This window comes from Rhinolophus hipposideros (genome assembly GCF_964194185.1).
Source record: "Rhinolophus hipposideros genome assembly, chromosome: 5".
NCBI lineage: Eukaryota > Metazoa > Chordata > Mammalia > Chiroptera > Rhinolophidae > Rhinolophus > Rhinolophus hipposideros.
This window is the reverse complement of record NC_138051.1, coordinates 30,160,212-30,172,275: the sequence shown is the minus strand read 5'-3', so window position 1 is coordinate 30,172,275 and position 12,064 is coordinate 30,160,212. Positions and strand designations below refer to the sequence as shown.

Here is a 12,064-nt window from a genome sequence, read left to right as displayed (position 1 = left end):
CATCAGAATATATCCTAAGAGTGAAACAAATATAAATTTGAAAAAACCCCCAAAGATATAAAACACTGTCAATGTCAAAGAGACCTTTGTCTTGCTTCTTTTTGATAGCCTAGACCTTGATATTTAGTCTTACCTAGCTTATATTTCATCATATTTTAGTATAGTTACATAGGAGAGTGAAGGAAAAGAAAAAAAAAGACATCAAGAAAAATAGAGGCAGGAACTATCAAAGGTTAAAGCTTACAAGCACATGTTGAAGACCTTATAGTAGGTATGAAGCACAAGTGAAGTCTTGTAAAGACCTAAGGGTAATATAAACTAATGCCCTGCTTAATGCATGATAATGAAATGATCACACTAAACACTGATCACCTTTCTTACCAGAAACACACACACACACACACACACACAGAAACGCCCAAACGCTCACACTCCCTCCAGATTGAGGGTGGGGGTGGAGTCGGTGCCACAGAGTCAATAGCATAGAAGTCAGAATGGAGTTGGAGAGAAGTTGTTGAGATACTGGTTTGGATGGTGCTGTCAAAAGTTTGGACTGTCCTAGCCAATCAAGAGGCTGTTTATATTTGTTGTTAATGTTCTCCCTTCCACTTTACAGTTCTATAGCTGTTTTTTGTTTTGTTTTTGGAGTCCAAAGGTCAGGTCAATTAAGCTAGGATCTCCATTTGTAGAAATACCTAAGGGCAAATTTATAAAATCAATTAAACATTAGTGGGAACATTTAATTCATACTTGGTCCGGCTTTAACCATGGTTACTGATAACTACAGAGTTTCAGCTTTCTGGATTATTTTTTCCACAGCTCAAAACAAGGATCTGAATCTTGAAGTCACCGACCTACTTCAGAAGCAAAAACAGGAAGTACAGATCCTTCAAAATACAGACACAATTTCCCAATCTCCTGACAAGCAACCTGACGCAGCTACTCCCCCAGCTCTATTCCAAGAGGACACTCAGATAGAGGTCTGTGCATCTTTAATCAAGCAAGTCCCCTCTACAGAGGGATATCTGTAAAACATCCCTAGGAAAGATGAAAGGATTAGAATACTACCTGAATGACATTTTGTCCTGATTGAGGACAATATTTGAAAGGATATGAGAAGACTGAGAGTAGAGGTAATTTCATGAGCTCCACACATTTTCCTACCCTTTATAGCTCAAAAAATTTAAAAGATTTTTTTCAGATGAGACTTGAAATGATTTGCTGAGGAGCAAATAGCCATTAGAGGCTGTATAACTTTCTGCTGCTACTGAACATGAATTTACACAAGCCCTCTTTTACATTTTGGAGTAGATTCTGCTGCTAGTATTTTACTATGACCAACAACTGCTTTATGGAGAATAGTTATTACTGTACCTATTATATTTATACTCCCTTTTACTAATGCTTTTCCCTTTATAGCCCTGTGAACCAAACAACCAAGAAGAAAAGAAACTGTCCCAGATGTTAAGTGAGTTGCAAGTGTCACATGCAGAAACCATATTGGAACTAGAAAAGACCAGAGACATGCTTGTTCTGCAGTGCAAAATCAACATGTGTTATCAGGTGCAAGAAAAGATGGTACAAGAAGGGTATAGATAAAATGGCACATGGGAACCACTTACAAGACTGGGAATGAAGCACAACCTGTGTTTCCAGGGGTGATGCAACTTGATATGCAAGGTCCTGTGCAAACACAGGAAGTGCTGTCCTTTGAAGAACTTGAGTACTCACACATGCCCATGGCATGTTGGCAATAGCAGCCAGTGAAGGGGCCAGCTAATGAAAATGGCAGGTGTGAACCTCTGAGTTCAAATTTTCCCAGTCCCAGGAAAATATTATCCCATGGCACTAATAACATTACTGATCTTGGAGGGGTCTGTGATTATTCTAGTGGATAATCTGCCCTGCTAAGGAGATAGCAGAGTCTTCTTTATCCAGCAAGTGCCACCTTTTTATCTAGCTCTTTAGTTCTGGGCCACTGAGATAGAAATGTTCAGACATTATTTTGTTTCAGGAGGAACTGGAGGCAATGATGACAAAAGCCAATAATGAAAATAAAGATCATAAAGAAAAACTGGGGAGGTTGAATCAACTCCTGGACCTCAAGAACGATCGTATCAAGCAGCTGGAAGGTATTTTAAGAAGCCATGGCCTTCCACTATCCGGCAAGTCTTAGTACTTTGTTCCCCTCCCCTTGGAACCCATCACACAGCTAATGCCTGTGCTCCCCTCTGTGTGCCTATGTAGAAGCCCACTTATGTCCTCGGCATATGACTTACCCCTCCCATTCTTTACCCTATCGTCTTTGTTGTTTTCGTACATGGTTAGCAGCCTAACCATCATGTCAGCGCCTTTCTCTGATTTCTCTAGAGAGTTTCAACAGGGCCCAGCAATTGCTGAATCTATTTTGAGAATGAGAGGCATATCACTGTTGGCCCTCAGGGTTGTAAACTCCCTCTCTCAAGATTGTTTCCTCGACCCAGGCCAGTCTAGCGGTTTTTATGAAATAATAGAGCTTCATCACTTATCTCTCAGCATCCTTTTCTGTGATTTCTCTCTAAAAGTCTCTAAATTCTTTGTTGTTGTTTGAGCCTGTTGCTATAACGGGGCATCTGGCTCGACATCTGTGCAAATTTCACAATGTGCTACTTCCTATATTTAGTATCATCACTGATGACCAGGAGCTGGTCTCGGCCTTGCATGTCAAGAAAATTGGCTTTGTTATTATACCCAGTGATGAGAGCCCTAACTTACCCTAACCAAAATTCAGCAAAGACTGATATTTCAGCCGGAATGTTTGTTGTTATTTTATGATAGTGGCTATCTTGTTGCTGCCATGAGAATATTGGGAACCACTGTACAGATCAGCCCTCTCTCTGGAAAGCAGAGTCAATAAGTAGGTTACTTAGTGAGGATGGAACTAGAGTAAAGGGAGGTGAGTCATTCTGGGGCATGATTTATCCAGGCCAGGGTGAGTCTGTTAAAGGTCACTGCCATATGACAAAGGGAATCCCCCCTTGGATTGAAATGCTCATGTCTTTCAGATTCAGGGTCTTTCTCCTGGGACAGTGCAGGATAAATAACCGTATCTACTTCTGAAGATTCATTTGCTTTAACTTAATAGTTCTTTCATTACTGGTAAGGCTTAAGAGTTTTTCATATGTTTTCCAGTTATTTGTATTATTTCTTTTGAGAATTGCCTGTTTCTGTCCTTTACCCATTTTTCAATAGTATTTTATTTATTTGTAGTTTTTTTTTTTTTTAAAGATTTTATTGGGGAAGGGGAACAGGACTTTATTGGGGAACAGTGTGTATTTCCAGGACTTTTTTTCCAAGTCAAGTTGTTGTCCTTTCAGTCTTAGTTGTAGAGGGCGCAGCTCAGCTCCAGGTCCAGTTGCTGTTGCTAGTTACAGGGGGCGGAGCCCACCATCCCTTGCAGGACTCTGAGGAGTTGAACTGGCAACCTTGTGGTTAAGAGCCCCCTGGCCCATGTGGGAATCGAACCGGCAGCCTTTGGAGTTAGGAGCATGGAGCTCTAACTGCCTGAGCCACCGGGCCGGCCCTGTAGAAGTTCTATATGTGCTGAGATTGTTAACTCTGTGTCATGTAATGCAAAGTTTTAAGTATATTTTATTTATATTAATCTTATCAATTAAGAAACTATTAGTCAGTCTCTGTATTCCATTTATTTTGGGCAGGAAGCAATTCTGATGTATCCAAATATTTTTATTCTACAACTTTAACTCTTAAAATAGGACCTTCACCATCAACACACTGTGATGACTCAAATTTTACCCGATTTGAAGCAGACTGTGTATCAAAGTTCTGATTGGTTGAACATGGGAAGTAATGCACAGATCTGGTAGACTCTCTTACATATCTTTGCATTCTATTGCCAGTATTTTCAACCTCTTTCTAGTAAGTGTCCTCCTCCACTTTTTACTCCATTACTGTTTAACTTAAAGTGGATTTTTTGCCTTCTTACATTAAACCAAATTCTTAACAGGATGAAGATTCTTGTGATCTGGCTGGAGAGTGGGAATCATTTCTTGGTGGAGCCCAATGCAATGTAATAGACACCATGACTATAACTTACTATTCTTTCCATGGCCAATGTCCCAAACTTTTGAAAATATTCATATATTCTGTTTCTAGTGCTCCTCTGATGGAATTACCAATTAATCCATAGGATCTTGCTGTAAACCAAAACAATGTCATTTATAGATGAAATTGTGCCTCCAGTGTTTTCCAGAGCTTAGTGTTTACTTTCCAATCACTCATTTTGAAACTTCTCTATCCATTCATCTATCGAAGGACATTTTGGTTGTTTCCATGTTCATTTTGAAACTTATGTCAAAAGAAGACATTGGATTATTTGGCCAACAGAATTCAAAGCTCCTGGTTGTTATTCTATTGCTTTTTCTTTAGAATCACATGGTTTCTTGAGATTATCACAACTTGGATTTCCACCACTGTTTTTATTCTCCTTCTGTCCACCTTCTTTTATAGTAAGGAAGAGCTCCCTACTCTTTAATGGATAGGCAGTTTTCTTTTACCTCTAGAACAGCTCAAAGATGTGGCTTATGGTACCCGACAGATGTCATTACATATGGAAACACTGCCAGCCCACAGAGATGAGGATGAAGTGGACATTTCTCTGCTGCGTCAGAGTGAGAATCTTTTTGAGCTGCATATCCACCAGGCCTTCCTGACATCTGCTGCCCTGGCTCAGGCTGAAGATACTCAACCTACCACTTTCTGCACCTATTCCTTCTATGATTATGAGACCCACTGTACCCCACTAGCTGTGGGACCACAGCCCCTGTATGACTTCACCTCACAGTATGTGGTAGAGTTAGATTCCCTTTTCTTGCACTACCTTCAAGGGGCTTCAGCCCGACTTGATCTCCACCAGGCTCTAGCCAGTGAGCACCACACCCTTGCAACTGGATGGATTTGCTTTGACAGGGTGCTGGAGACTGTAGAGAGCGTCCATGGCTCTGCCACACTTATTGGTAAGTGCTGTTAGCTTCCCATAGCTCCCGGAACTAATGCAGCATCTCCCAGTCTATCGTTGTTCTAGTAGTTTCCCATTTTCTTCCTCTGCTTTATTCTTGACCCTTGCCACACCATCTACGAGTATATCCTCTGTGCCTTTCATACTTTCTGCTACCCAGGAGCTCATGGAGAAGACTTCGGGGTGCTAGAATACTGGATGAAGCTGCATTTCCCCATAAGAGCCAGTCTACAGGCATGCAATAAGCAAAAGAAAGCCCAGGCCTACCTGTCAGCCAATGTGCTTGGAGCCTGGGAGGCCCAGGAGAATGAGGTGAGAAAAAGGATGTGCCCATGCATCTCAAAGGAGCCTCAGCCAAGCAGCTCATGAACACAGCTCAGTCTACTATTCTCAATAAGTGTTGAATGTGGATGAAAGAGAAAAACTGTTACACCACAAGATTCTTCCCTTAGTCAAGCCTGAGTTTGAAATGAAACCATGCCTTTGGAGCTAGCTACCTGTCCCTGCTGTGAACAAAATAGCTTCTCTGTTCCATTCTCTAAGCTAAGGCCTGAGTGCCAGCATCTCCCTTAGATAACTATCTGCCAGAGCCAGTTTGCAGGCAGGTGAAGTCATTAGGTTTCTCTGTGACCTAGTCAGGATTCAACAGTTCTCTAGATCATAGCTCTTTTCTTGCTCATCAAGGGTGCTGGGCTTCACCGATAACAACTCTCTCAGGTTGCCCTTTTCCTCCATCCAAGACCAACATCTCTCCAGTCCAGATCGGAGACTTGGAAGCATCAGAACGAGCTGCGGGTGGAAATCACCAGATGTTGCGGCCTCCAGAGTCGATGGCTGGGAACCCAACCCAGTCCGTATGCCATGTACCGCTTCTTTACCTTTTCTGACCATGACACTGCCATCATTCCAGCCAGTAACAATCCCTACTTTAGAGACCAAGCTCAATTCCCAGTGCTTGTGACGTCTGACCTGGATCAATATCTGAGGCGGGAGGCCCTATCTGTGTATGTTTTTGATGATGAAGACTCAGAGCCTGGCTTGTACCTCGGCAAAGTCCAAGTGCCCTTGCTGCCTCTGGCACAAAACAAATCCATTAAAGGTGGGAGTTCAAGGTTATTGCATCTTTATGGTCTTTGCCCAGTGTGTTTCCCTGTCCTAATCCTGCTTTCCTTTGCTTACTTGCTTGGAACACTCTCTCTTAAAACATGCTGAAAGGATTTTAGAATATTGTGAAGAGCGACAGAGCAGACTTAGGTCCTCACTAATCACATGGAAACTGGCTTCTTTTTCTTTTCAACAATATAAACAAGATTTCCAAGTGGGTAGACCCACCAACCTGAAGTCTGTATCTCTGAACAAATATTTTCTCATTCTGTAGGGCTTCCCAATATTTGTCTTTAGTTAAGGCCTGTTGTCTCTTAGCACATGACTAGATAGCAGATTATAAGCTGTGCCCTTAAAACCCCCCCATAATTCTCTTGCTTTTTTTAAACATTAGACACAAGTTAGCAAAATTTCCATGCCTTACCATGACTTGAATTTCTTGAATATTTTTTCCCCCAATATGGAGCTTCACTTCATGCTCCTTACCTTACTTAAATACCCAGGGTTGTGAGGTGCACTTAGGAAGGGTCAACTCTCTGATTGCCATCCTGGGAGGGTGAGGCAGGGGTATCAGTGCTTTCATTAGGAAGTGTGGATGGGTACAGCCAGTATACCAACCATGTTTAACAAGCATCTGGATATACCAAGAAGTGTGTGAGGCCTCCCTCCTTCCAATACCAAAAGTACTTAAAAAAAAAAAAAAAAGGCTTACTGACACTTCTACTCACAACTTGTCCTTTGCCAAAGAGGAGAGTGAGTCATCTGTTTAATTAATCAGTGTTACAAATCAGAAGTCTGGCATTTAGAAAAAGCCATTTTGTGGAAGTTTTCTTGGCTTTTGTTACTTTAGAAATAAGGACCACTTGAGGGTAAAAAATGGTTTTCTGGGTATGCTTAAGGCATAGCAAACCTTTGATAACAGTCATAGTAATACAATCTTGTTTCTTGAATGGGTGACTGATGACAAGCAAGCTAGACCTCTCCATCCATCTTTTGACTATCCCTTCCTGAAACCTGGAGATCCATCTTCCCCTATAAATATTCTAAGGAAATATTAGAAGTAACTATTGTAAGGGAATATAACTATTCACTGCCATTCTATATTGCTTCTGAGTGTATTATTATGATTATTTGATGAATGTTAATTAATTACAAATTATAGTGAAATTCAAAAGGGGGGGAATGATAAATGCTCACTTGCCTATTTCATTTGATCAGATCTTATTAATGTCTGTGTGCCTCTCAGGTGATTTTAATCTCACTGACCCTGCGGGGAAACCTAATGGATCTGTTCAGGTGCAGCTGGATTGGAAGTCCTGTTACCTGCCCCCGGAGAGCTTCTTGAAACCAGAAGCTCGGACTGAGGAGAACGACACCAAGAATAGTTTAGAAATGTCATCGGAAGAGGAAAAATTTTCCTTTCCTCCCCAGGTAGGAGACTTCCACCAATCCTGTGGAGCATATTTAAAGAAGACAGTATTGGGGCCGGCCCGGTGGCACAGGCGGTTAGAGCTCCATGCTCCTAACGCCGAAGGCTGCCGGTTCGATTCCCACATGGGCCAGTGGGCTCTCAACAAAAAAAAAAATAAAAAAAATAAAAAAAATGTATTAAAAAAAAAAAAGAAGACAGTATTAAAATTGGAGGAAAAGAAGTTCCTTCTGTGTCATGTATTCTGCATGCTTAATCTGCCTCCCTCATAATGCCCTCTGGCTATTGATGGAGCAAAACTTTGGGTTTTATTGTGGGAAGGAGAGAGAGATGGCACGTCTCACCTCTGTAGCTGGAGAGAAATGAAATCTGATGCTAGTTTAAAAATTCCTTTCTTGAGTATCTAGGCTGTTAAACCATCATCTTGTAAGGCTGTCTCTGATCCTTCTATTTAGGACCAGGTGGTATCTGCTGAGATTCCCATTGAAACTGGCCAGTATCCATCTAAGAGAAAACCTCCTCAGCCAGGAGAAAGAAAGGAAAGGGAACACCAGGTTGCAAGCTACTCAAGAAGAAAACATGGCAAAAGAACAGGGATCCAAGGAAAGAACAGAATGGAGTATCTTAGTCGGAACATCTTAACTGGGAATACACTACAGGTAAGGCTTTAGAAACCCCGAAGAGCTAAAATATGGGTTATAGTGTTCCTAGATATATTATTCTCAAAGGTAGAAGCAGAAACAGACACACGTGATAAGCAATAGTCATGTCTAGTATGTGTTTCCGCAAACACAGTAGTTTAATAAACCTCTTGACTGTCCACTTATTTTAATTTAATTCAACAAATTATAGATCCTGCAGTTTATGCTTAGAACTTTAGTACCACAATTTAACCAGTCCACTCAACTGTAATTAAAGTACAAGTATTTAGTGAACACTTCCTATGTGCTTGATACTGCCTTTTTTTCATAGAAAACTAGATTAAAGTTACTATGTAGCACCTAAAATATACATAATATATATGTAATATATATGACATAAATATGTATTATTATATGGTTATATAATTATATGTAATTGTATATTACATTATGTTACAATAATTTATATTGTATTAATTATAGAATTATATTAATAATATGTAATTTTATGTGTTTAACTTGATGAAATTATTATAATTACATACAATTACATTTGTTTTTATTCTGAAGCAGGTGGATTACACTGAATGGAAGTTCTCAGGACTTCAGATCTCCATAGATGACGATTTTAAAAATCAGCAGAAAGAAGAGGAGATAACATCATCCCCTTCAGCACTGATACAGAAGGAAGCCCTACATTCTGTAAATGGTATTGTCTTTTTAAAATCCAATTTTCCTATATAATTATTGAATTCTTTTATCAAGACAATTAATTACTTTCTTTGTTCATCTTGCATTGCTAAACTTTTCATGAGAAGGTCGTACTTAAGATCCTAGATTGAATTTTATGTTATAGTGTGCTAGTTAGGCCAATCAAGACTGGAATTCTCAAATAGCTTTCTATGTATTTAAGCCAGCTAATAGCCAATTTAGTTACCTAGCAATTATAAAATGTTAATTTACTCTAGGGTCTTGTGAATTATGGTTACAAAGAAATAGGAGGAGGAGTGTGATTGGATCATTTGTGATGTTAATCCAATTTTTTTTAACTAAGGTAAGCCTTTTGTGTTATAATGAGAAGTAGACATGATTTCAGGTTATGGTTATGGCAAAAGAGGTCATTCAGACTAACTCTCCCATTGATGACAACTAGAAAGCTAAAGCGAATATGTTTTTTTAAAGTCTCAATTGTTCTTAAAAGCATTAAAGAGCCAATAAGAGAAGGAAGAATGACCAAACCTAGATCAAGGAGGTGACTGGAGCTCAGACCGTGTGGGCTGGAACTACTTCAGGTCTGGGACACTGCTGGTCTGAAGGAAGTGAGGGAGAGATAGAATGCTTTTGGTGGACTTTTGGGATGGGGAAATGGGATGCAGACAGACTCTGGTGTCTGCCCAGGGTAGACAGGTGTTTGCCCAGGCAGAATTTCCCACTCTGGTCTGGGACCCAGAGGGCAATACCATTCCGAGCCTCTTCTGCTCTGAGAGGCAGAACCGTACTTTGGGCGCTAGCAGGACTAGAGTGGCCAGGGCTGACCCAAAGCCCCCCAGGACTCCAGATACTGGAGTTATCCGACACAAGCTGCATAACAACTGTGTTTACTAGCTTCATGGAGAGAAAAGCTGAACTTTCATTTTCAGCAAGGAACTACAGCTAATGGAAATTGCTATTGTAAGTTTTAAAAAATATTTTGTTGTAAAAAAATTTCAGGGCCGGCCTGGTGGCTCAGACAGTTAGAGCTCCATGCTCCTAACTCCAAAGGCTGCCGGTTCGATTCCCACATGGGCCAGTGGACTCTCAACCACAAGGCTGCCAGTTCAATTCCTTGAGTCCTGCAAGGGATGGTGGGCAGCGCCCCCTGCAACTAAGATTGAACACGGCACCTTGAACTGAGCTGCCACTGAGTTCCCAGATGGCTCAGTTGGTTGGAATGCGTCCTCTCAACCACAAGGTTGCTGGTTCGACTCCCACAAGGGATGGTGGGCTATGCCCCCTGCAACAAGCAATGACAACTGGACCTGGAGCTGAGCTGCGCCCTCCACAACTAAGACTGAAAGGACAACAACTTGGAGCTGAACAGCACCCTCCACAACTAAGATTGAAAGGACAACAACTTGACTTGGAAAAAAGTCCTGGAAGTACACACTGTGCCCCAATAAAGTCCTGTTCCCCTTCCCCAATAAAATCTTTTAAAAAAATTCAAATTTACACAAGAGCTACATTGAATAGGACAAAAAATCATATTAACCCTTCATGCAAATTCATCAGCTTTTGATATTTTTCCACTTTTTGCTTTATCATTTTTTTCTGAAGCATTTGAGAATAAGTTACAAACATCGTATTTTAATAAGAGAAAAGAAATTATAAAATATAGTATAATTATCAAGTTTGCAAATTTAGCATGGATACATTATTACCTAATGTCCAGTCCATTTTCAGAATTTGCCAACTATCCCAATAATGTCCATTGTAGCAGACTCTTTCCCCTTATCTAATCCAGGATCATGTATTGCATTCAGTCATATCTCTTTAGTTTCCTTTAATCTGGAACAGTTCCTCATGTTTTCATTGTCTTTCATGATATTGACGTTTTTGGACAGTGTAGATGAGCTGTTCTGTAAAGTGTTCCTTCTCAATTTGGGTTTGTCAGATGTTTCTTCATCATTAGATTCAGGTCATCAATTTTTTTTACAGAAATACCACAGAAGTGATATTGTGCCCTCACTGCATCATATTAGGAGGTATGTGATGTCAGTTTGTCCCATTATTGGTGATGTTAACTTTGATCACTTGGTTAAGGAAGCACCTGTCACGATTTTCCATCAGAAAATTATTATTTTTCCTTTCATAGTTATTAAGTAATTTACGAGAAGATATTTTGAGACTATATAACTATCTCGTTCCTCATCAAATTTCACCTAATACTTTTGACATTCATTTATAGGTTGTTTTTTTTCCCCTGAATCAATTATGAAATGTTTGCAAAATACACTGCAAATTTGAGAATAAATTAATAGGAATGATAGACCTTGCTAAATACAGAAATTTATGAGCAAGATATAAAAGCAGATAAGACACAACTGAAGTGAGTTGGTGAAAATATCCATAATAAAGCAAGAAGAGACAGCAAGATGGAAAATAAAAAAGAGGAGCAAAGAGACATAAGATAAAATGAAGATGTCTAAACTACACTTAAATGTAGGAGAAGAGAAAGAAGGGGAACAGAGGCAATGTTTAAAATGATAATGACTTAGAGTTCTCCAGAATGAATATTAAGATTCAATTAAATAAAACTCAAGCAGGATAAGTACAAATAAATGCAAATCTAGACATATCAGGGGAAAAATGCTGAAAATCAAAGAGAAAACATCAAAAGCACCCATTTATAAGAAAAAGACAGCCATGGGTGCATTGGTAAAACGGATAACTGACTTCTCAAGAGCAACAACTATAGCTAAAAACCAATGGCAAGATACCTCCAATGTACTGAAAGAAAATTAACTGCCAGCCAAGAATTCTCTGCACAACAAAAATATCCTTCCAGAATGAAAACGGAATAGACATTTTAAGACAAACCAAAATGGAGAGTTTGCTTCCAAGCTACATTTTAAAGAAAACTTATTGTTTTTTTAAGCTGAAGGAAGATTATCCCAGAAGAAAACACAAAGATGCAACAAGGAATGCAAACCAAAAGATATCAGTTAATTTAAGTGACTGTATAAAGCAAAAATATTAACTTGTGTGGTTGAAAATATATTTATAACCTAAATAAATAATGTAGTAGTTTCAATGGTGGCCCCCCAAAAGATGTCCATGTCCTAAACCCCAGAACAAATGTGACCTTATTTGAAAAAAGAGTCTTTGCAGATGTAA

At 39.7% G+C, this 12,064-nt stretch overlaps 1 protein-coding gene across 1 annotated transcript in view; it reads left to right on the top strand.

The window, feature by feature from the left end:
* Positions 1-1,524: 1,524 nt before the first annotated feature.
* Positions 1,525-12,064, top strand: part of RPGRIP1 (RPGR interacting protein 1) — a gene marked incomplete at its 5' end in the record, with an annotated part of 40,072 nt that continues 29,532 nt past the window's right edge. Inside the window, 5 exons of the mRNA XM_081050251.1 lie at positions 1,525-1,563; positions 2,015-2,165; positions 7,368-7,552; positions 8,006-8,209; positions 8,762-8,900. Coding sequence (XP_080906377.1) covers positions 1,525-1,563; positions 2,015-2,165; positions 7,368-7,552; positions 8,006-8,209; positions 8,762-8,900 — 718 coding nt within the window. The remainder of the gene's footprint in view (positions 1,564-2,014; positions 2,166-7,367; positions 7,553-8,005; positions 8,210-8,761; positions 8,901-12,064) is intronic.